Genomic DNA, 26182 nt, shown 5'->3' on the forward strand with positions numbered 1-26182 from the left:
ACCAGCTGTAGGCAGTAAGTTAGATTCCTGCCTTCAGTTCTGGGATTTAGAAGTGCCCAGGCTCCTGCGTACCTAAAGTTAGGTGGAGGGAGCACATCCCAAGGTACAGTGCTGCTACCACCCTTAAACATCCATGTGTTCCTGCCTGGACCCTGCCTTCTGCTCCTTCTTGCAAATATGATTTCATATATTTAAAGAGATCTGGGTTTTGCAGTTCCCCGGCCCTTCTAGGCCTGGCGGTTAGCGTTGCCCCGGTGCCCCCGCGGCAGCACGCCGGCAGCAGGGCCCGGCCCCTCGACGGGCCGTGCGGGGCGGCAGGAGCGGCCCCCGCGCCCCTCTCCTCCCCGCAGCGCATTGGCTGCGGCGGCGGCCGGGCCCGCGGGGCGCCCCGGCCGGTCACCGCCGGCCGTCCCTTCCCGTCCCTTCGCTGGCGCTGGCAGAGCGGATCGCTGGGCGCTGCGCTGCAATGGAGCGACGAGCAGCAACGGCAGCCGCCAGGCGAGGAGGAGGAGGAGGAGGAAGGGAGAGATTAGCGCGGTGCCGGCTGGCGCAGAGGCGCGGCTGAGCGCTCCAGCGGGAGCCCGCGGCCCTGCGGACCGTGCAGAGGGAGAGGCGGAAGGAGCAGAGATGCGGCTGCTCTTGCCGCGCTGCTGAAGCTGCCGGTCGCTCGGCCGGAGGGGAGGCAGGCAGGTCCTTCCTCCAGGCTGCTCTGCGGGCGCCTAGGGTGCCTGTGCAGTCCCCTCCTCTCGCTTTTATCCCAGCCCCGGAGCAGAAGCCTCCTCCGCCGCCCCCTCTCCCTTCCTGCGCTCTTCCCACCATGAGCGGGGCTGGTTTCACCTTATAAAGATGGCGGTGTGGGATCGCTGCAACCTTTAGACTAATGACTGTCAGAAACATCGCCTCCATCTGTAATATGGTGAGTGCTTGGGGGCAGGCGTGGCGGCCCGGGGGCGGGGGGCGGCACGGCAGCCCCTCCTGGGTAGGCCCTGCTGGGGCCGGCGGAGGGGCGGCCGGGGGGCTCCCTCCAGGGGCGCCGGGCAAAGGAAGCGACCGCATCCCGGCCCCGGTGGCAGGGGAGGCGGGCGGGCTGCGCCGGGACGAGCCCGGGGTGCAGCTCGCCGCCGGGGAGCGGCGGTGTCCCCAGGAGTTTGCCGGAGCAGCGCCAGGAGCGGGGCGGGGAGGGACGGGGATGCCGGGCCGGTGCGCGGAGCCTCGGCGCGCAGGCGGTCCGGAGCGGGCTGGCCCCGGCCTGGCCCCGGCCTGGCCCCGGCTCACACGCCTTGCAGCCGGAGCCGCAGCCTGCCCTTCCTCCTCCTGCCCGAAAAATGTTGCGAGAGAACCGTAAAGTTCGGCTCTGAATCCACATCCTCATTAACTCAGTGGCCCCAGTTAACCCTCCCAGGCAGGCACCCTGTGGTCTCATGTGGCCAGGAGCTCCCTGGGTTACACAGACAATGAGGACGCTGGTTTAGATGCGTGACTGTAGGCTTTCGGATCCAGCTGCTAAGTACCTGTTCTGGGAAATCTTGGCTTTAGAGTTAACTTCAGGGTTTCTTTTGCACTGCATGCCACTCAAAGGACCTGCTGTTTGTAAAGTACCCTGGAAGCACTGAGCTTTCTTTAATCATAAACTAGACAATTAGGAAGGAATAATGAAATGTTAATATTTTGTTTAGGTTGAGACTTTGCCACTTTCATCCCCAGGAGAAGTTGAAAGGACAGTTTCTTCTGTGTGCTTGAGTCTAATTTTAATCCCGACTCTACAAACCTGGAGCATCTGACTGGTTTTGGATTTTTAAAACTTTTTGGTGAGGGAAGGGAGAACTTAAAGTATGCCTGTCGAAGGGGTTTATTAATACAGTGAGACAGTAGCTAATTTGTCCTAGGCGTGGGTGAGTGCTAAGTACCCCAGTGCAAACAGAGGAGGAGCCCGTTTCCACGCATTTTGTTGTTTTAGTCTGTATTTTTCCCCCTTATTTCCAGGTTCTTCAAGAGCAGCTACATGCAGTTGCCAGCTTCCCTCCATGTGGTGCCCCAGCATGCCCTGTGCTGGCGATGCCACACATACCATTCATCTGCCCTGGAGAATGGAGCCTACCTCTAGGGTAAGGCAACGCACAGCCCCAGAGGCCTGGCTCCTGCGGGGTCAGCAGCAGTGGCCTGGGGGTGGGGGGCACGAACTGTCAGCCTCCTCCCCTTCCATGTCTGCAGGCTCCCACTTCAGTGGGATTGCTTTTTCGTTTCCACCCAGATGCCTAGAGCATCCTGCACATAGTTCTGACATATACCTCAGTCCTTCCTTCAAAACGACTGCTCTGACGTGCAGAGAGGGAGGGCTGGATTTGCGCTTACAGTAAGAAAAATAAATCCAGACTCCTTGGGGTAAAATAACCTGGGTTCTCAGCTTTCTTCACTAACAGTAAGCGGTTCTCTAAACTTTTCATTGTTCTTGATAGGTTTCAGTCCTGTGAGCCAATGGGCCAAGGATACTGCAAAAAAGGCTTTAGGTAACAGTACTGTACAGAGGAGAAAACCTGGACTCACTTACCTTCCCTTTTAGGCAGGCTCCAGTTTTTATTGCTGATGAATGGTAGGTGTAATGCTCTGCAAAACGCTTCCTAGAGCACTGCATGAAGGGGAGCTGGAGACTCTTTGATGGTTGTAAGACGTTAACATTGGCATAAGGTGTTACAACCTCCAAGATTTCTCTCTTGCATGCTTCAGAGAGATGCACTTTATGTACAGCATATTTGTCCCAAGGCCTGAACAGACCCAGAGCAAAACCAATGACATGATTTTGATGGTGTGCCACTCAGACACTAATAGTGTATCTTGCAAAAGAAAAGTAGCATCTGAGACACTGAGTAGCATGGTGACACTAAAGGGAAGAATTAAGAATCTCAGGCAGAAAAACTCAAGGCAATTCTGGCTTATGATATCAGTACTGGTGACAGTGGGTGACACTGGTTTAACAATAATGAGGTTCTAAAGCTACGTATTCCTTGGGCTTTGCATAGTTTGCTTTTAGAGATTTTGTGTTATGCTGGTCACATTTAGTCTTTTCCACATAACAATAGAGACGGAGACAGGAAGTACTTTTAGGAAGAGCAAAGCTGAGATTTTCAGAAAGTTATAGGTAGGTATTGGTAGCGCTGCATCATGGCTCCTCTATAAATGAGTCCATTTAGATGAGGTGGGGGGCTCCTGCGGATTTGGACTCGAAGGACTCTAGAAGGAGTTATGACAACATTGCATAAGAATGGGACTTTGCAAGGTTAGAGATATATAAGCAAACAATATAAATAAATAAAAACTGTATATTTGCAGTGCTAGTTTGATTTAGGGCACCTGCAGAAATCTACCAGACAAAGGTATTAATTCCCAGATCTTGTTCCTGTACTATACCTCAGTGCTTGAAGAACTGAACTATTTACATAGTAAAGACCTTAATTCTTAGGTAATATGTTTTGCTATATAATGCAGCATGATAACATATTTTTAAGTCCTTTAATGTGGTTGAACACAGTAATGAAAAAAAAAAAATCCTTCTTTTTCCTTTTGCTTTCCCTTTCCATTTGACGGTGTTTAGAGAGTTGTTTTTCCTAACCACTTTCCTCTAAAATGGATGATGCCTGGTTGGGGATTTTATGTTAGTTTGTTTTTTGTGCTGATATAAGTATTTGTCCCTCCCTGAATGCAACATAGGTTATATATTTTCAGAGGTAGTCCCTTCTTGATGATGATTTTTGTTTTGTTTATCTGAGCGTTTTCATGTCCTGGAGGGGAAATGTTAGATGAAATTTAGCTGGGTAAATTTGCCTCAAGAGAACTTGGCTAGTCAGTGTTGTAGGATGTGTACTTGCTACCTAATTGTCTACCTAATAGTACCTGTGATTGTCATTTTGGTCTCCTGAAGGTGATAGAGACTCAGTGTCTTCCAGGAAGGGTCAAAACCAGTTTAGTGAAGCAAGGGTGAGTTTTTAACTTGTTTGCAAAAGAAATGCCTTGTACTATACATTCACTAGATAAGCTCTCATATGCTGAGGCTGACACAGTAAGAGTTAGCCAGTAAGAAAAGAGATAAGGTATAAACCTCTCATGTGCCTTACACTTGGCACATGATTTGTGGTAAAACTTCAAACCCACAACTTCTAGAATTAATCAGCAGAACTCCTTTGTTGTCTTTTCCTAGTTTTGTCCTCCTAATTATAACAACAGCACTATTAATTATTATTCAGTGACTTGATAAATGAGACCAAAGACCTCCTATTTGTTCTGCTTGGGGAAGGTGAGAGGCACCTTTTCCTGAAGGAGCCAGTGGGACTCTGACATGGGCACACTGGCCACCCTTACTGAAGAGGGAGGACTCCCAAAAGTGCTGCTCTTAATCTGCCTTTCAGACACTGGGGAAGTTCACAGGCTATGTCTGCACCCCTGGCCACAGGAGGTATATGACAGGCAATCATCAGCTGTATCTGCTGTATCAGGAATGATACAGTAGATGTGAAGAAGTATAGGATGCACTCAAGAAGCACTGTTGTAGGGAAATTCCAACACGTGGTGCCATGTAACTCTTGCAGATTCTAGGCGAAAATTAGGGATGTGTTTTTAGCCCCTGTACTTGCACTGAAATCCTCTTTGGTATTGTTTCTATGAGATAACCCAGATGACTCAAGTACAGAATGCTGGTGCAAAGGTGAATAGGCGTGCTGTAATTTTAAGATCGTTGGTTACTGAAATCCTCTGGAATGTATTTCTCTGTTGATGAGCTCTTGATTCACCCTTGAGCTCAGAATTAAGCTCGTGCTGCAGCTGTGGCCTAGGGAATATTACTGTTACGTGCAGTGTATAACATGTGAGCATTTCAAAATGTGCTGATATATTTTTACAGAGATGGCTAACACGCCCGGTGGACCATATTCTTCCTAAATACCTTTTAGCATTCTGCTGAAAACATATATAAATTTCCTCTTTCAGAATTCTGTAATAGTATTTCAAATAATCTGATCTACACTTCAAAATGCTTTGTCAGTTTAATAAATAGTAGATTATAAACACATTCAGATCACAGATCTCCTCTGAAACAAGGTATCATCTCAGATACCTCCCAGTTGCACCTCGTAGTTGTTGCACTTATGTCCTTTGAATAAAAAGGTGCAGTACAGAGGTTCCTCAAATTAGTTTTGCTCTTTATTAATTGGGCTTTCATGTTACCAGCTCTTCTCGTGGTCCTTATGAGTTTCATAATAATAGGTGATTTTCTTCAGGCTCTAGAACCAGGAGTTATTCAGGCTCTAGAACCAGGAGAATACTGAGGAATTTCAGCTCTCATTTTAAAATGAAAAAAGACTTCTAGCCATCCTAGAAATTACAGAGAAAAACTTAAAAACCTGAGAGGCTCTACAGTCAGGAAGCAAATAAAAATAACCATTTTTTTTATGTTATGATTTTAGAGATTCAGTACAGGATTTTTTTGAATATGGGGGATTGGCACGGTGAGGATTCAAACTCATGGGTTTAGAAAATGTTAGATGATAGAAAATATGAAATTCTATTGCTCTAAAAATAGTCAAATTCTCTCCTTTTTTTTTTTTTGGCAATAAAAATGTTCTTGGAGTATGGAATTTCTTACTATGAGTTTTAGCTGGATTCATTCATATGGACACCCCACAGTGTATATTGCCTCTAAACTTTTAAAACTTGTTCTCAGAAAGAAATTTTAAGGCAAATTTTTACCTGCCAAGACTGTAAGCCAGCTATCTGAAGATATATTTAGATCCATAAAGGACCATGAATTTTTACATCTGAAAAGATTAGTTGTAGGCAGTTTAAGCAATGCTGTTTTAGAAACATAATCCCGAGAGTGCACAATTTCTGTACAACAGATAGGCTAATGCAATGCTGGGAAAATACAGAGAATGTGAAGTCTAATTATTGTAATATCTTGTGAAGTAATGAAGAACTTGCAAGTATGATGGACAAACAGGTACTGGCCTAACAAGTAGAAAGTCTTTTTTCCATCAAAGAGAAACAAAAGTTCACAAAAGGCACTTCATGTATTGGGTAGAGGAGGATATGCAAATTGGAAAACATCCAACTATATTGTTTCTGATGTATAACCTGGACTAATGACTTCACAGAATGGTTGAGGTTGGAAAGGACCACTGGAGATCATCTAGACTTACATGAATACTTTGCTTATGGCTAAAGGGATTACCATGTACCCCTAGCTGATTAGAAGATGGCAAGCATGACAGGACAATACACAATACCATGCAAAGAACTTTTGTTTTTCCTTTAGGTGTATGTAGTCTTTGGCTTCAAGTTGTTGAATAGCAGTGTTATGCTAAGTACCTTTGTAAGGAAACTCTTAATTACAGCTTCACAAGGCTGAGTAAGTCTGCTTCATGGAAGAGATGGGATTGGAAGCAGATTCTGGAGCCTGTTTCTGGGGGGTGAGGCCCTGATAAACTTGAAGATTCACCGGCTTGTAAATCATGTCCAGAGAGAGAAACAGGAACAGCCAGCCAAGGAAAGTTCCTTTTTCTGATCTTCATTTAGCCTCAAGAAACTCTCCTTGGCTGACTGTTTGGTAGATGCATTTCTGGTGAAATTGTGTACATTTATGTACGTTAGGTACACTTAACACCACAATACCTTGATACTTCTGAGGAATAAATGGCCTTGCATCTCCACCATCAGGGCTCCATTATAAACATGTTCCTGGCATGCTCAGCATTTGCAGAGAAGGCTGCCATGTTGACAGTTTCAAGCCAGTTATTACTGGGTGTTGTATGTTGTGGTTATTTCATTTGATTTCACAATTAATGACCCAATAATGGTTGCATCTAAAATCTCCTGGGTCAGTACTGATTGTGGTGGCCTCAAGACCAAACTCCTTGACAGTCCATTGAAGTTCCCTTTGATAAACCATAAAGTTATTAAAAAAAAAAAAAAAAAAGAACTGTGGGATGTACCTCCACGGATCATATACCTTAACAGCAGCAATTAAACTTATATTTTTTCTGATATGTGTCTAGCTTAAAGACTTCTGATGATGCTGACTTCAACATCTTTCTAGGCAGTCTAACCCCAATGTTTCAGTGTCCTTATAACTGCAAAGTTTCCTAATGTCTTAGCTGAATCTATCTGTAATTTGAGCTTCCTACTTCTCATGCTTTTCACCCTTCAAATGAAGAATAGACTAACCTTCCTTTCTGTAACAAACTTGATATCCTTGAAAACGCTCTCATGCCTCCCCTCAATCTTGTCTGCCTTATGCAACACAATTCCGTTCAACCCTTTTTTACTGGTCATTTTTTGGTAGAGTTCATTTTTTCATGCCTTCAACCATTCTGTGAGTCCAAACTCTCTGCACTTATCTCTCTCTTTCTTGAAACCTAGCACCCAAACCTGGACACAAGGTCCTGTCTGAGGTTTTACCAGTCAGAAGTTAAACAGGAAAGTTACTTTAGGCACTCTGTAGACTACTCTCTGTAAGAATTTCATTACGCTGTCTGTATTTTCTTTGAAATAGCACTGTATGGTTTATGTTTATTCAGCTCATAAACCACTATGGTCTCCAGCCCTCCTCCCCTCCTTTTTTTAAGAACTGCTATCTTAGTCAGATGTTTTCAATTCTGCATATGTACAGAAATTCAACGATTTCTAGAGCATTTCTCTAATTTGTCAAAGATCGTTTTGAATTCTAAGCTTGTTCTCCAACAGCCATCACAGTTCCTGCTATCTTTAGATTTAATGAAGACATTCTATCTTTTGTCCTCCAGGTTATTAAAGGGTGCTCCAGCTGGTGCAGCTAGATGGAGCTAGAAGGTACCCTGCCCTTAGAATGCTCTAAGACACCATATATGTAGTCTAGATGCCTCAGTGAAAAATGCTATGAAAGAAATTATATTCTGCAAGCAAACTTCAGTCTCTTTCACTTGTGAGGCCATCCTGAGGTTGTGTGTTCTGAAGAAGGAAATTGGCCGAAAGAGAATGTAATTGCTCCTCGTTGCAGCTAAGGCTCAGATGCCACTAATCTAAGAACAAATAATTTGGGAATGGAGATAGACTATACTGGGCAAATATTGAGTTTTGGTTTGGTAAAGATTATCTAATCATGCAAACTTTAAAAAGTCAATATTTTAAAAAATTACTCATGGATTTAGATGCTGAATTTGTAACACTTCACACAACCTCATTTCCAATATGTGGTTGCTTAGTGCTTTCAGAAATCAAGTTTTAAGTTATATAAAATTGAGATCCTTAAAATCTTGGAGAAAGTGCTTAACTGAATCAGGATTTTAGGCCTCTCAGTTTTTATCCGTTTCTTGGTAACGACATAGTGAAAGAGCTGAAGTTATTTATGGTATATGCAGTATTTGCATCTGTGATTAGAGATAGTTCAGTACATCAGCAAAAACCGAGTCAGACATCTCCTTTCAAGCTCTTAGAATTTGTTACAATGATCAGAACACTCTTTGGAGAAATGCACAAAGATAATTATTTAGATACATTGTTTTAAATCACCTTTCTTTAATAAATATGATGATATAGCGGTTTTTAGATTGTCAATATGCTTTTACTATTTGCTATGACCCCCTCTATTTTTTATAGTACGCTCTCTTCCGTCTTTTATTTTGTGGGAACGAGAACCCAAAAGAGCACTGTTGGAGGAAGACTAAAACATTTCTTTGTAGAAAAAAGCTCATCTGGCTAAATGAAATCATCTTGTGGAACTTACATTTTTGTGAAACTTTAAAAATTACAGAAACATTCCAACCTTGACATTTATCTTCTATCAATTTGGAAGTAGCATGTGTAGCTTTTATTAAGTAATTGGCTCTGAAAGGTTTTGATTCTTCCCCCCCACCATATTTAGCAAAAGAATGTATCATTGCCACTTTTATTGTCATCACAATGTAGGATAACAGTTTAAAGAGATGTATTCCAAAAGGTGTATGTTGATCTGAGAAATGCTGGTCCTTATAAAATCCTTCTATAATCAGTGGAGAGAGAGAGGTCAAACTTTTTCAGGGGACTGTTCAGGCTGACTGAAACAGGAACGTGTTTTTAATTGCATTCTAGAGACTTTTTCTCTCCCTCCTAACTACAGTGACTATCTTCCTCGAACAAATTGGCTTTTATCTCCCAAAATTTTAGACTTTTTTTCCATTGGGCAGGGTGTATTTGTTTTGCAGAGAGCTGAGATGCTTGATTTAAATTCTAACTTGCCCTTGTCAAGGCTAGTTCAGCTATTCCAATTATTGGCTATACTCCTCTGAAAGTTGAGATTGTCCCCAAGAATAGTCAGGGTCCAACACTAAAGACAGGTGAAGTAGCTGTTGAAAGCACTTGCACCTCTACATGCAGTGTGGTATCTCTCACTGTTCTCTTACCCTCTTTTTCTTCATGTTGCTTCTGGGACCTGAACTTAAATTTTATTTAAAGTTGCTTCCTCTTCTTCCAGTTATCCATCACTGCCATTTGTTGGCCAGGAGGCCTGCCACATCCTTCCCTATCTGCCTTTTCCCTTCACTCCCATATGTCGTGTCTTCCAAAATTCTGAAACTCAGGATGCCTGGCCCTGAAGCCATATCTATTTTTATTCTAATTTCTCTTCTACCAGCCCCAATGTCACCCTTAGTTTGTTTTAAGTTTTCATTTTCTCCCTCCAGGAAACAACTCTATTTCTAGCACGTTGCTCTCACTTTCCTTGAATGCTAAGACAAAAATATCTAGTTTGCAGCTGTATATGATCTGAAGCCCTTCTTTTTGGATCTGCCACTTCCTTTCATTCATCTGTTGCTCTTTATATATTTATTAAATCTCTATTCTCACAGTTTAGTTTTGCATGTGTCTTCTCTTATACTTTTTAGCTTTTATTGTGATGACACGTCTTTGCTCTTTCTTATTTTCTGTTTTATTGTTTGATGGTTATTCATACTGTGTTTCTGTTTATTGGGAGAATACCTGTTTGATAGGTTTTCCACAGATGTCTTAGGAAACGTTCTCATTTCTTTACTGGACTTATTTATTTTAAACTAAGCATATGCATATTTCTAGAAAGTTAGTGCAATTTTACTATAGCTCTATCATGCTACAAAGTCAAGTCTGATTTGTTGTCTTCTGTTCCTAACATATTTCATATCCTCTCAATTCCATTTCTCATCTTCCACAGACTTATTGTATTTAATTTATTTTGCTAAGATGGCTTAGTTTGTATTTCTGTGAAAATAATTTGTTCTCATATCTTTAATTTCAGTAGTTATTTATCTCCTTTTTCATGCCATGACTAGAGCTGTCCTCTCTTCCAGATCATTAATGAAGAAGTCAGACCAAACTTAACAAACGTATTTTTTGATATCTCAGTACAAACCTATTTTTTGCCACTGCACCAGTGGGAACATATGTGGTGAATATCTCCACATATGGAGGATCCAAACTTTTTTCTCTAAGCATGTCAACTAATTTGCCTTTTCTGTAACCACCTGGACTGTGGTATTGAAAAGGCATAATACCTTGAGTCTTGAAAATAGGAGGCTAGTTATTCTCCCAAAAGCATACATAAAATTTGTAATAACTATGTAATGCTCTAATTTAAAGGAATTTATTGACCAAAATAGGAGACAATATAACAGCTACAAAAGGTTTCCACCGTTCTCCATGCTTGTTCCATATTTGCAGATGAACAAGACAACTCTCCTTGTCCCATAGAATTTATATTTTTACCTGATTTAATGGTCTAATCTGTTGACTTTTTTCCTGCACTGTGGTTTTGTACACATGTTTAAGTGCAAAAGAACAGGAGTTTTCCACTTAATCTCTTTCATATGGTGCAAAGCACAGATTAAGCTCTTCACTACATTATCAGAAATTTCAGCTGAAATGAATTCTGTCTGACCTGTTGGTAAGAAGTCCTAGGGGAAAATAACTAGAGGAAAAAATCCAGGTCACTTGGCCTACAGACGTATTGCAATGATGATACGGTAGGAGTCCTGGTTCAGCCCAAATTGACCCAAATTTGGCTAAGTCTCCAACTGTCTGTCTCTGCCATTTTATAAGAGTACGTTTAAAAAAATATTGAAAGTAAATCCCGATTGTTGAATTCAGTGTCAAAACTTTGAAGAAATCAAGGGTCACTAACACCACAGAATATGTCGTCGGAGGAGTTGCCATGTTCTCGTTCCCATACGGTCTGGCCACTACAGCCACTTGTTGCATTTCCTTCATTAACATCTTCTTTTAAGAAGCAGTTATACTTCTTTGTTATCTCTGTACCCAGGTGTGAATTTAACAGTCCCAGATTCCAGTTTATTGAATTACATCTCTGGGTTCTCCTCAGTTCAGGGTCTGTGGCTGCCCCCCAACTCTTGCTGCTTTTTTTTTTTTTTTTCTAATGAAACTACAATAGGTTTAGCAGTGGTAGGATATTTCTTCTAGCTGAAGCACAGAACCTTTTAAAAAATGTAGAAAATGTATTGTATTTAAAATCTTTGAGCAGGTTTTCACTAGCAGAAGAGATCAAAATTCCTTGCTGGGAGTGGGACCAAGGGCAAGAATGTTTAAAACACTGCTAAATAGTCGTGGTTGATTGTAGTTGTAAATTAACCACAACAGGGTAACACGTTTTCCATATTTCATGTGACCAGCTAAACTATTTCTGAACCATCTTTACCACATCTCTAACACTTTTTTCCCCCCCAGTTTAATCCTGGTTTGGGTCTATAATTTCTGGCATACTTTGGCTGCAAAATTTCCAAAGGTATCCCCTGTGCCCTTATGTCAACAGCTTAATGAAGAGCCTTCCTATACAAAATGTGTAATATATGCATACATTACTGTAGTGTGGTATGGTTTGGGTTATCTAAATATAATTAGTTATAAATCATTGCCTAGGTTATTTTTTTTCCCCAGGTAAGAAATATATCCTACTTTGAAATATTAGGTTACTGAGCTTCTTCTCTGTATTCCTTTTCCACTTTTTCATGTAAATTTAACAGTATCTTTTTGGACGCCTTAAAATAAGTCAGACTGATATACCTTGATATAAGCAGGTATAACTAACAAAGTCAATGGGAGTTATGTCAGCTTGCCCAAAGACTGGATTTTAGCCTCCATGTTTCAGTGGGGGACTGATACACTGCTTTGATGTGTAGTTGCAGCAGCCAAGGCCTGGTTTTGGAGTGCAAGGTATGGCTCTATGATGACCTGTTACTAATCATATGCTTTTTCAGCAGCATGTCCTTTGGAAATTTAATTGCAAAGTGTAGATATTATTTTTAGATTCCATGTTGGAAAACCATTGTAGTCCTGCATTTTAGTTAAGAATAGTTAGATAGTGCACATCATGGATTTATTTGGCTTTCAGTGGTAATTTCATTGGGTAAATCCTGATACTTGCTGTTTCTTATAATATATAGGATGCAATTTAAATGCTAGAAAAGATTTATCAAAACCATCTGACATCCTCTTGAGTAAGAAACCCTGGTCCTGGAGAAACGGCAAATGGGCAATGCAGAAGTAATTAATTAGCAGAGCAGTTGCCTGCTGCTAGTCTAACATCATGCACTAATTTGCAGGTCACAAGAGAATAGGGTGTTACTGTTTAAAATCATTATTTCCCATGAACTGTAGAAGAAGAATTTTTGTAGAAGAAGAAGTATGGAAAAAAATTTCCTGCAAAATTGAAGAAAGACCCACTTCATGTTTTAGGGAATTTGATTTGAACTCTCAGCATGTATTGGAAGAAAATCTTTGCTTTGATCTGAATGCTATACAATGAGTATTAATATGAAGATGGTTTTCTTCACAAGCTTCAGTAGTTTATATTTTGTATTCTATTCTGTATGCTATTCATATTCTGTATCCATATTTTTCATTTATCAGCCAAGGTTTTGAGGGTAACAGTGGCAGTTCACTAATAACAATATCAGCTTAATATCAGCTTGGCAACATCTATCAGTTTCCTCCCTCTCAGGAAGTCGAATGCATTGCTGAATTTGTGCATCTTTAGGAAGGCTATCTCTCTGAGCAAAGAAGCTAATCTTCAGTTGGACCTTATGTAATTTTGACATTACCATCTCTGTTGAAATATAGCCAATAATTTCTTTTATATGGATGATTCCTTTTTATGAGTTCCTTACTGAGGGTCGGTGGAAGCCAGTAAGGATGCACAATGCATCCCTTAAGCTTTGCTTCTGAGCTCTGCTAAATTATCTGGAACGTGGAGACTTGTGCAGATGAAGTACTTTGGTCTCAAATGGAACGCCTGGGAAGTCACATATTCTTGGGCGGAGAAATGAGCTGTGTATCTGTGAGAGAGAGAGACTGGCAACAGATCTGAGAAGGGGATGTGAAATACAAAATCTTTGGAACTTTTTTGGAAGCTGCCGACTCGAAGGGATCTGTTTTACTTTCAAGGCTTGCAAATTCTCCAAGGGCACCTGTGCTGATTTTCACACCACTGATTCTGTTGACTAAAATCAGCTTTTTTTGATGAGTTGATGTGAAATAATAATCTAGTATAGCAAACAGTGCTGATGGTAGGTGCAGTAAGGAAATATAAATCAGGCTTTGGGGAGAGGATTGGGAAGAAACAGCAGAACTATTGAATTTGATTAGCAGCAAGTTTGAAAATTTTGGTTGATGAACTCCCTGAGCTAATATTATATTGAACAAATCTCAAGAACACAAGAAATCTCAGAGCATTAGGGAAAAAACGTTGTGTAGACGTTTTTGTGCGTAAGAGTCAGAAGGGACCTGTGTAAATGCAATTTGACCTCAGCCTTATAAAAACTACAGAAAAAGATGGTATGGGATGCAGCTGATAAAGAGCAAAAAGATAACAATGTTTTATATGTTGGCATGTTTCCAGTGGCATTTTACATATTTTTAGGAAGATAGATGTGTCAGCCACAATATGCTGCTCTTGAGGAAATTAGAACTTGTGTGATGGAAATTATTAAGGCATAGTATACTAAAGCTTCATACTGAAGAGCATGTTTAATAAGGAAAGAACAGTTTATAATGTCAGCAAAGCAATTTTGCAGATTAAAAATAGGCTAACTGGTAGATCTTGAGTAATTATACAGAGGGAATACCTATCCAACTGGAACATTTTAGTGAGGTCCTATAGGGATCTGTGTACTTACAGAGTGATTAGGAGTGATGGCACTGGCATTGGCAGCAGTCTAGCCAGCTTGCTTGGTAATCTAAGCTTGTTTAAAATGGACATTTTAACACAGCAACGGTAACACATGTGCAACTAGAGACTGTACTTACAGACAGCTGTGAAAGCAACTTTGCTATTAAGATGAAGATGCAGCTGAATGTGCCCCGCAGTGGCAACACAGTGACTAAGAGATGTAACAATGTTTGGACTTATGCTCTCTTTGATGCAGATGAAGCACAATGAAGGTACATTACGCTTCCTTTCAACATTTGCGATGCCATTGCTAAAACTGGGTGCTGTTGTGAAGTTCACATTATGCTAAAAGTTGCTGGTGAATTAGAAGGGATTCAGGGGAGTTTCAGTAGTGCTTAGAAAATCTGCCTTACAACTAGAAACTAGTTGATCCAAGATAAGTTTAAGGGATTTGCTTAAGATCAACAAGTGTCTTTATGAGACAAGAGGGTAATAGGATCCAGCTGTTCATGTACAAAGTAAAAATAAGGGGGAGGTGTATGGGGGGAGAATCACTGTTGTTGTGACCTATTCACTTCAAACCAACCGTTACTAAAGTGTCTAGGTCAGGCCAGCTGCTCCGCTACCTAAAAGTGCAAATATTTTTGTTGGCTCATGCAAATGTCGTGCTTGCCCATTAGTAAAACAGTATTAGCTTAGCTAACTGTAGCTGACAGGAAAATGTGCATTTCTATCTTGATGCTGTCCATAACTTTATTTTAGAAACCTAATATAAAATGGAGACTGATAAGATTCTTCCCTCTTTTTTTAGGGCACCAATGCCTCTGCTCTGGAAAAAGACATTGGTCCGGAGCAGTTTCCAATCAATGAGCACTACTTTGGATTGGTCAATGTAAGTACCATTTTTGACAGGCAAACCATACACAGAACTACAGTTTTGGTGTTATTTTAACGTTGCTTGCCCCTTCTTTTATTTTTTTTTTCCCCAGTTCTAAGGCTTTGATTTGAAAAAGTGCTGCTCATGTTCCAACTTTAGACAAAGTGGATTGCAAAACTATATCAGATATTTGAAGATAGCTTCATACTCCCCAGTGAAAGCAGCTTACTAGTCTATGAATGTTTTTAGTGGCTAGAACTTACACTTTAATAAAGTTAAAAGTCTATTTCAGCCATAAAATGTGAGGGACAGTCTTTTTCTTAATTTTTAGTAGGAAGTGATGGAGGTATGTGCAAGTTTAGATACAACAGTCTGCATCATGGGCTCTCTAAGGAGTAGCTTTTTTATCTAACTGAGAGAGAATGAGAGAAAGGACCATTTAATCATTTGTTTATTCTCATATAAATTAAACTGAGACAATACTTCTTCCTACTGAAAACATTAGTCATTCTGCTACTGAGCAATAAGATGGAGCCCAACAAGAACATATCAATATATGGAAACAAGTTTCGGAGAGACTCACTCTTGAGACTTGAGACTCACTCAATAAATGTATTTCTTATTAATGGAAACTTCTACTTTATAGCCTAGTTAATTTGTAGAACCTTATTTTTTTCTGTGTCGGGGAGGGTGTGGAAATGCAGTCCTGCAGCAGCTGCATGGTAAAATGGCTGGTATGTGACAGGGATACAGAAGCCAGAAGTTGAATGAAGCAGCTAGTTTTATTATGATGCACAGGGATTAAGACTGTTTTTACTTTCACATGGCAGTTTGGGAACACCTGCTACTGTAACTCCGTGCTGCAGGCATTGTATTTTTGCCGGCCATTTCGGGAAAATGTGTTGTCATATAAGGCCCAACAGAAAAAGAAGGAAAATCTCCTGACTTGCCTGGCAGATCTTTTCCACAGTATTGCTACTCAGAAGAAGAAAGTTGGAGTTATTCCACCAAAGAAGTTCATATCAAGGTTACGAAAAGAGAATGGTAAGTACAAAATCAGAATCCTTTCAGAGAGTCACAGGTTGGTCAGGAAATTTTGGGCAGAGTGTTCATATTAATCAGATGTTCACAGTAGATTCCTAAATCATTTTCATTACTATCTGGTTTTAGATATTAACGTTTTAGTATCTGTGTATATAATCTTATGCTTGAAATAAGCAAAACAGATTGGATAAGTTTCCTGAGGTGTGTCGTTTGTTTAATGATTTTTTCACAGCATGGTGGGACAGACAGCACTGAGCAGTGAGCTGGGGTGGGAATAGGGTGGCATCTGCACGTTCTGCCATGACTTTTTTAGTGGTTTATAATTTAGAGAGTATGACAGAGAGAGACATTGTGGGTAGTTGGCAGTGTGGAAGCAGTGTCACCTAAGAGGGCGGCAGATGCAACTAGTGCAAAATGTCCTAAAGGATAAGCAAGTGTGTTCAGTATACTACATGTGAGCTAGTTCTCTTGTTCCTAGTAATGGCACAGTTTAACTTTTTGAAGCCCCAGGCCCTTTTGAGAAGTTAGCAACAGCATATGCCTGATTTTGTAGGGCTCCTTTTTAAGGGATGTGAGGAACATCTTGAAATAAGGAAGCCTGCCACACAGTTCCATTTTGGCCTAGGTTCATGTCAATGTGGGTGGTATGCTTAGAAACAAGGGAGCTTTGAACGAAGAGACAAAGTGTAAGTCGAACACCTGGAAGAAATTGCTTCTTGGTGACAGCATATAAATGGGCAGACTGTTCATTCCAAAGCAGGCAATTGAAAGTGTGACAAAGTTAGCTCTGAGTCATCTGGTGATAAATGCCCCTACGCTGTTGGGAATCACTTTTAGGTGCTGCATCTTATGTTCTCAGCTTTTTTAAATTGGGGCCAGACTCAGTGTGGGTTAACTTGGTTATGTGTCCAGGCTAGACACTGCAAAGGCAAAGAGTCTTTGCAATAATATTTTCTGAGGAAATGCATATGGGCTTTTCTAGGAGCAGGGGGATAAAAGTACGCATTTATTGAGAATGTAAATTCCTTTTTTCCTCCACGTGGTGGGCAAATTAAGCCTTTCCTGGAGAAAACGTCTGTTCTACTTCACCACCAGGATATTTTCCCCCTCCTCCTGCAAGCATTTCCTATTGAGGAAAACAAGTCTATGCTCATCAGACTTGTGTGTAGAAAATGAGTTTTTTCAGATGGTATTGTTATTATATGTCAGTGTCCAATGCCTTCTGCTTCCCCAGCCACATGTCTTACTGTCCAAACTCAGTTATGTTCTTAAGTGTCTGCGTAACTTGGAATATATGGGTGGGAGTCAGTATTGCCTAAAGTTAATTGCCTAAATTAATTAATTGCCTAAAAGTCTAAGCAATTAATTTAGGTTCCCTCTGTAGTCATTAGATTTCTCACACTTATCTTAGGCACAGATAGTTGACTGGGATCACAGAATCACAGAATCGTTTAGGTTGGAAGGGACCTCTGGAGATCATCTAGTCCAACCTCCCTGCTCAAGCAGGGTCACCTAGAGCATATTGCCCAGGATCACATCCAGACGGGTTTTGAATATCTCCAGGGAAGGAGACTCCACTACCTCTTGCTTTTTTCAGCTGTAGCAGGAGCCTATACAACTAGCTCCAAAGAAAAGCCTAGCCTTTTAGACAGCTAAAGTTAGGTGAGATGAAGCCTTCCCTCAGAGTAGTTTCATTGAAGTCAACAGGACTGCCAAACTGCTTTTCGTTGGTATGATTTCAATTACTTTGTTGAGCAAGGCCCAGTACATATATTTGGAAAGAAATAATGAATTTAGTTTGCTCTCTTGAAGGAAAGGACACACTCAGCTTTAGAAATCTCGACTCTCTTCTTTGCAGATCTCTTTGACAACTACATGCAGCAGGATGCACACGAGTTTTTAAATTACTTGCTGAACACCATCGCAGACATTTTGCAGGAGGAGAAGAAACAGGAAAAGCAAAATGGGAAATTGAAAAATGGCAACATGAATGAACCTGAAGAGAACAATAAACAAGAACTCACCTGGGTGCATGAGATTTTTCAGGGAACACTGACTAACGAAACTAGATGTTTGAACTGTGAAACCGTAAGCATTGTGATAGTTGAGTTTTTTGGGTTTTACCCCTTAGTAGGTAGATACATTTTGTGTATACAAGTATGTGAATCTTTTCAGACATCTGAGAGTTGTGGATATTCCTGTAGACTTTACTTCTTGAAGTGAATATATCCTTTTCTAAATATACATTTTGCTAAGCATTACTTGGCTAAACTATGCCAAGTCTTGCTGTCGTAATACATACCCCTACAGTTAAAATCCTTGTTAGTCAATCGGTACTCTTCCTTATTACTGTAACTTCAGGAAAAGATATTTGAATTATTATTCCATGAATCAGGGATAGTCATATAACTCCTAAGTGAAAATTTAAGATGAATTTGTGTTAGTTCATTCCTAAGAATGTGACTGACATACAGCAGGTTTGTTATTAGCAAACCATATGTTTTCTTTTATCTTCCTAATATTTTTAAAGGATGCTGTCAGTTTGAAGTCTCTTATGTTTGAAGAATGAGTAAAAAGCAGGTTTTAATTAGAAAATCTGATTACAAGCCTCCTATCAATTTCTGTGGTTTTTCAATCACACCTTCCTATTTGGAAAAAAAAAAAAAGAAAAGAAAAAAAAGTTTTTCTCTGATAGGCTGCTATGTAAAAGACCAACGCAGACAAGAAAAACCTATGTTTCAGGGAGAACAGTGAAACTGACTTTGCAAAAAGGATGGAGTTCACCTCACCTAACCTTTGCTATGTAAAAGGTTGGTGTCAAGGATGAACTGGTTATCTCAGCTCCTTCTATTGACGATGGAGATTGCAAAGGACCTGCAGCAGGAAGCTCGCTCCATCTGTCTTAGGCTGGTTCATGAAACAGTTTTCAGCAGTATGAGGTATTCTGTCTGTGCTGTGCAACTTGTTCTTGTTCCATGATGCTACTGTCCTCGCATTGTGCTGTGACAATTATTTGTGCAGCAGTGCTGCAAACTGGGCTAGCAAACTTATCTGGCCTAAGAATAGTATGTGTTTTCACCCGAGACCGAAGACTACATCTAAAGAAAGCACAACTTTAGATTACGTGCATTAAGATGGAAGGAAGGGCTCAGAGAAGGCATCTTAAGACAGCAAGTTGAGACTAAATGCCTAACTTAAGAAAGCTGAAGTTAGGTGAGATGAGTCCTACCCAGGTCGTACCAAACACATAAAAGACTCAATCTGTGATCATACAGAGTAGCACTGTAGTCCAACAAGAAGATAAGACTTCTCAGGGAATGTGGGTGGAGAGGGGAGTGATACAGTGATAGTCAGCATGAGATTGGACCAAGTCTGGAACAAGACTGTTGAAGGAAAAACATGAGAGAGAGATTGAAAACTATTTCTCTAATCTTTTCCAATTATAAAAGCCCTAGTATTCATAGGAAGTTAAAATAGATGAAAGGGTAGAATTATTTTTTTAGTTGACAAGCTTTTTTAAACAGATGTGGTCTAATTCTAAACTGATATCCAGTGTTTACTCAGGCAAACTGTACTGCAGACAGGATGTGTCCTTGGGTAAAATCAAAACTGCACATTATCCTATTTGTAATTCAAAGTGACTAAGCTTTTATGGAAAAAACATTGCTAAGTACTGCTGCTGTAGGAAGGCTTGTCTGTAACTTCCTTTGAATGCGGAAATACTATGTTCAGTATATTTTTTCTAGTTTGTACTATTTTTATTGTATTTATTTTCTCTTGAAACCTTCGGGAAACAGTAAAATGGATTAAAACTTTGCTAAAATGTAAATATATAATGCATGAAGAATCATTCAGATCCCAGCAGTTCATATTCTCACTTCAAAAGAATGCAGTTTGAATTCAATTTTCCAGATGCCTTTAGTATGGTCTACATTATTCTAATTTCAGCCTGGTCATCTTCCCCTTTCAGTACATGTTTTATACTCTGCTTGCTGAAACAAATAACAAAATTCCTGACCTCCTTGTGGTACTTAGATGAAGCACTATACTTTGCCAAAGACTTGGTATTCAATCTCTTTCTTGATATGTACTATGCCTAATACTACTTACTCTGCTGTGTGGTTCCAGCAGTAGAGACACAATGTTCTGTGAAGCTTTGTTGCTCTGTCTTTTGAATTCTAGTTGTATGTTTATGCTGCAGCTGATTGCTGCCAGTTTTGTGGTTTCCCGTGCTCTTTAATAGACTAATATCTCAGAGAGGATTTTATTTGAAGATCTGCTGTTCATCTTATTTGGATGTACTTTCTACCTCTGTACATCTTTGATATTATCAGAATTCATCCTGCTAAAGGTGTCCCTCTGAATTCAGAGGGCTGCATTCCCTGTAATTATAGGGTCCCTGATGTCATGCAAAGACAAGCTCAATGTAGTGCAGAACTTCCATATCCTTAGAATTTGAGAAATCTCAGCCTGAGTGATGTGGGTCAGGTCCAACAATGGGACATGGATCTAAGTTAGAACGATGGATTCAGCCGTGCACCAAAGCTCTTGGTTTGAATTTTGCTATCCTATCTGTTTTCTAGTTATTCTACAGAAATGCAGTCACAGGTGCCAAATATGAAGTGTTCATGCAGTGTTGCTCTGAGTTTTACAAACAGAGTTAGTTGTTACGAACATGACCTAATTCAGGTGCAGTAATTCCACAGCAGTTTCTATGGTCTGAAAAAGACCCGATGGCTTTTCTGGATCTTAAGAGCCTTCTGGAATTCTCTTACTAGATAAGGGGGAAGCACTGAATTTTGGAATTCAATTGATAACATGTCCTAATTCAATCTTTAATCTACAAAAATGTGTGATTAGATACTGAAGAAGCTTTAGTATTTTATATGATTTCAGATGACCCAAAATGAATCTTTGTCTTACTTGCAGTAAGTTTCCAGATCTATTTAGGTCTGCCACCCCTGAAAAAGTCAAACTTGATATTGATTGGTGGGAGGTCCCAATCAAAACCAAAGGCCAGAATTATCTTCGAATTTTAGAGAAGCCTGAGCTCAGAGTTCCTGACTACCTGTATAAGTTGCTAAACTACAGCTATTCTGAATAGATATCACAAACATTTCTCTAATTTTGAATCTCACCACTGCCATAAAAGACTGAAGTTCTTCAAGGAGGTGACCTGTGAGGGATATAAGTAGGATTTTAAGAGTTGTTGTCTTTCCAGTTTGCAACAAATTGGCTTAATTTCATAATTCTCTCTGCGAGAGAATTCTCACAAGAAATGTTTTGGCTTAGTTGAAATATGGCAGCAATTATCTATTTGAATGACTTTTTATGTTACTTCACCTGCTGCAAAATTAAACATTCTAGGTCAGAAGTAATTTTCAAGGCAAAAATCAAGATCTATTGTTCTGGAAATGGAAAGAAACCCCTCACTCTGTCTGAAGTTTTCCCCTCTTATTCCTTCTAATCAAAGTATTGGCAAAAATCAAAATTTTTTTGTAAAATATAATCACTTTGTCATTTTTTATTTTTAATCTTTTGTTTAGCCTGGTCAGAATTATTGACCAGTAACAATATTCAGTGTGGAAATGCAGTTGTGTCAGCCAGAAATATAAAGCCTACCTTCTGACTGCTCACTGAAGAGAAGAAATAATATGCAGTTGATTATGATATTTCTCAACAGATGCCTACCTTGGAACCTATCTTCCTTGCGTCCTTAATATAGTGGAAATAATTATGTAGGACGTAAACCATGCTTCTATAATGTAATACACAGGGTAATAAAGTTCCAGTTGAAGAAGGAACTGGACTGAATAAACACAGAACTGTGTTGCATAACAAGGGAACATACATACTGCATCAGTCGCAGCTAATTTAGAGGATGATAATTTTCCTATTTGTTCATCCCAGGATAGTATGTGCCCGATTATACATTTAAAAAAAGCTCAACTTCCTGTGTTCTGGTACAGTATGAATTTAGCTTCAAACTGGCAGAAGTATTCATAAGTATTCAAGCTGATCCCAGGACATGAGCTTTAGGGCAATTTATAAATGAAAATGAGATGAAGCATTCACTCCTTACCTTTAATAGTAGATATTTTTCACTTTGCTCATTCTTGCGTAAGAATGTAAAGGTCCCAGAGGAGCTGAAAACTGGCTGTTCCAAAAAAAAAAAGGTGTGGAGAAGTCATGTTTATTTAATGAAGAGTGAATTGCAGTCACAGGGTTTTGATAAGGAACAATCAGAAGTTGAATGATATGAAAACTGGATTGATGGGGTTTCTGACCTGATAGAACGAATATAGTCACACTGAGCTAGAATTTTTTTTAAAGCATTGAAATGAATTATGTTTGTGTAATTTATTTTAGCAGAAATTGTTCCATTCTTAACTTTTGCACACAGGTATCTACAACATTTGTATGTACGACTTCTTACTAAGTTTCTATTTTACGTATATATTTTTTGCTACAGGTTAGTAGTAAAGATGAAGATTTTCTTGACCTTTCTGTTGATGTGGAGCAGAACACATCAATTACACACTGTCTAAGGTAAATGAATGTATCTCTTTGGCAGATACTTCTATCTGACTTTGCTAAATTTTTCTAGTCTAGTAGATACAGAAATGAGAAGTTGAACAGCATCATTTATTTGAGCTTTTCCTGAGCAGAGGAAAAAGACAATACAATGGATTTTCTCCTCAAATGACAAAATGTGTCATTAATGAGCTTTGTTTTAGCCCCTTTCTCTTTGGATGTGTGTGTTTGAGAGAGAAGAAAAAATTCCCCTCTTGGGGAAAAGGATTGATCACCTTGTCACCTGGAAGAATTGCTGTAGAATAAGAATTGGCTGCAAAGGGATTTAAGTATGCTTATCTCTAAGCTTCTACTCAAGTGCTTTGTTGATTAGGACTTATGCACATATTAAAGTTAAATGTATGCTTTGCAGAATGAGGAGTAGAGTCCCTAGAGGGCAAAAGATTTCAAAAGTGTACTTTTTCACCGTGTAAGCTTCCTATTCTGTGTTTCATCTGAAAATTATAGGGAGAAATTTTCGATTCGAAGTTTCAGTTCTGTTCTTAGTACACTTTTAACTATTAAAAAATGCTTCAGACATCAAAATAATTTTCAGATTTGCATGGATGATTATCCTGAGAGATGTAAAATATCTGGAGTCCTGGCAATGACTGCAATAAATTGATATCTAGCTTTAAGACAACATATTGCTACTCTAAGCTAACAATATCAATTGGCCGAATTACTTTCTCAAGCTCCAGAATTACTGCCAACTTTGAAATTGCACTTAGCAGTTATTCTGCAATGCCTAGGAATGGTTGCCTAACATCTCGCACCAAACTGCGAATTACAGAGAAAGCAAGCATCTGAGGTACTAAATGCTTCCTGAGTCAGAGAGCAGTGATTTTTCTGATTTCTCCTGCTGTGAATACCACAACCATACTCAGAAACAACTATTGCATTTTAAAGTGCTATTTTTCCCCTTCTCAGTTTCAGGTCAGTCTCTTGTGGGATATTGTAGCGGTGCTTAGCCCTTAAGCATTCCACACTGCAGTAGCGAGCCTGATTTTAAAAGGAGAGCAACGTGAAGAGTTGCCTTGGAAAGGAGTGCATTATTTTTTAACTTGGTCTCTGTCTGTTCATGGACACTGAAAATTGAAGCAGTATTGGTACTGCAGGCTTTTGTTATTAATACTTTTAAGTTCTTCACTGTAGTCACTACTTTGAACCTGTTTTTGTTAGTATTACTTACCTTTCCCTGTGGTGTTCAAAGTGCATTTGAAACTATATTGGAATGCAAGGCCTAAAAGGAGGCTGAAGTGTATATCTCCTGAGGTCCCTTCTAATCTGAGTTATTCTACGATTTTATGAAATATAAGAGCGCTGAATCAGCGGATATTAAGTGCTGACTGTTTTTTACAGCTTAGTGAGCTTGTTAGAAAGTGCTGCTCTGCATAAGTTACTATCTGCCTCTCAGCTTTCTCCAATTTTTATTTAACTTAGTTGTTAAGCTTCCTGGAAGCATTTTTAAAAGGCCTTCTTATGCAAAGGTACAGAGTACTTCAGTAAAATTACCAATAGCCTTTCTACGACTGAACAGCCAGGGGCTGTAGCTTATAGCATGGAAGAGCTGCATCTGCGCTACTGTAACCACTAGGTGAATGGTGGGATCTAAAGAGACCCCAGGAGGTCAGCGCCCATTTCCACCTCAAGCAGGATGCTTGTCCAAGCTGTTTCAAAAGTTCTTCTAATGGTAGTAACTCCGCAGCCTATCCCCAGTCCTAGCTGTTCTTAATGCTGACTTCTTTTTTTCTGCAGCGTAAAGTGAATCTTCCTTGTTTCAGTTCAAGCCCGTTGCTACTTTACCAGTGCACCCTGAACATAAAACACAGGTTGCTCCCCTTCCTCTTGGCAGCAGCCCTTTACATACAGGGAGAATGTTATTACCCCTCCCCATTCTTTTTTTAAGTTAAACAGCCTGAGGTCATTCAACCTTTCCTTCACAGATTGTCTTCTCCAGATCTCTGCTCATGCTCATTACTCTTGTGTCTTGTCTCCAGCTGAACCCTCTATCTTTCTTAAAGTGCAGTTACCTAAAACTAGGCATTGAAAAGGTAAATTAAAGAAAATTAAAGACAAGCTGTGCAAGACAGCATTTCAGTGGAATGAATTTCTTTACCACTACAAATGAATGTTCTTTACAGTTTTTCTTCTGTAGGTTTTCAGGTTGAAAAAGTCCCTGTATACATAAAAGGTTCAAAGAATACAAGCCTCTGGCATAGTGTAACTACACCAAGACAAGTCACATGCATGGAGCGATAATAGATATCTAATAACAAATATATTACCTATCCATTATTTTTATTTCCACTAGGAGATGCAAAGTTTACCAGTCCATTTGATCCTGACTTTTCACTAGAGTCTGCCTATGCACCTTTTTTTATTCCACTAAGAATTCTCTCATTCCTTAAAATAGAAAATTCGTATTATTTGTGCGTGTTAATAATAGAAATCATCTTTCTCACTGTAGGGCAGATCTTGTGGAGAGAATAGAACTGTAGGAGCATATTTTTTAAATCCAGATGAAGTCAGTGATGAGTTAGTGTGTCCTAACTGGGTGCACTTAAAATTTCCTTTCTCCTGTTAAAATACAATATAAACAGAATACAGACTGGCCTGTTAAATGGAGTAGGACAGAGTTAGAAAGGTCTTGAAACTAACTTTGTCACTGTAGAGAAAAGCCTATAGCTCCTGTACCTGCAAACTTTGCAAGAAGACCAGTCAATGATCGGTTGCTTTTAAATGCTCAATATCCATTAGACGTGCCATGCTGAAAATTCTTCATTAATGAAACAACTGATGAAGTTGCAGTTGCAAACAGCAGCAAAAACATCTTGTTTTCACCTGTGCACATCCCTTCCCCCAAGGAGAGAGTTATTGCTCATAAATATGCCATTGTTTTTCTTCCTGGTAAAGGCATTTTAAATTTGTGCTAAATAAGCAAATAAGTAGTGCTTCTAAATTCGGTGACTGCACTTCGCTTGCTTTCATAGAGTAACAGCCTTTTTAGTTGGAAGTAAAAGATAAGGGGACAAAAAGATAAATGTTAAAGGACATTTAAGGTAATGTCTCTAATCTTCTTATGTATTTTTTTCTATTAAGTGCATATTTCTCCTGCATTCAGAGATAAAATTCCCATAGAGTCAACTCATCATTTAAAATGGTGCATATTACAGATTTCAGCACAATTAATACTTTTTTAAAAGAATTCATAAATTCTTTGAATTTAATTTTAATGGGAAGCTTAGCTTGGAGCAAATAAATATTTATCAAATTTTACCATCAGTGCATTTTTATTTACACAAGGAGAATATTATTTCCATAGCTACTCTTTGAGGTGGGAAGGAACCTAACAAACTTAATAGATGTTTCCTTCCTTAATAGAAGACTTAAATGTACGCATACTCTGCTGAATCTTGCAGCACCTTTTTTCCCTACATGTATAACCCATCTCCAGCTTTTTCTGAAGTTTGAAAGTCAACATGTTTTTCAGAGAAATTGGCTCAATCCATTTAAAGTAATCTTGTCTTTAAAATCCA

General features: G+C 39.7%; 1 protein-coding gene across 2 annotated transcripts in view; it reads left to right on the forward strand.

Moving 5' to 3' along the window:
• The first annotated feature begins 304 nt into the window (after positions 1–304).
• Positions 305–26182, forward strand: part of USP46 (ubiquitin specific peptidase 46) — a 34480-nt gene continuing 8602 nt past the window's right edge. The window contains exons 1-6 of one of the 2 annotated variants that reach the window (XM_068942895.1): positions 339–916; positions 1984–2105; positions 14961–15041; positions 15857–16070; positions 17929–18158; positions 22543–22619. In XM_068942895.1, the coding sequence (XP_068798996.1) occupies positions 2025–2105; positions 14961–15041; positions 15857–16070; positions 17929–18158; positions 22543–22619 (683 nt within the window). In that variant the 5' untranslated portion in view covers positions 339–916; positions 1984–2024. Of the gene's footprint in view, positions 917–1983; positions 2106–14960; positions 15042–15856; positions 16071–17928; positions 18159–22542; positions 22620–26182 lie in introns of both variants that reach the window. The other variant, XM_068942896.1, reaches the window with a different exon arrangement.

This window comes from Struthio camelus, chromosome 4, assembly GCF_040807025.1.
Source record: "Struthio camelus isolate bStrCam1 chromosome 4, bStrCam1.hap1, whole genome shotgun sequence".
Classification (NCBI taxonomy): domain Eukaryota; kingdom Metazoa; phylum Chordata; class Aves; order Struthioniformes; family Struthionidae; genus Struthio; species Struthio camelus.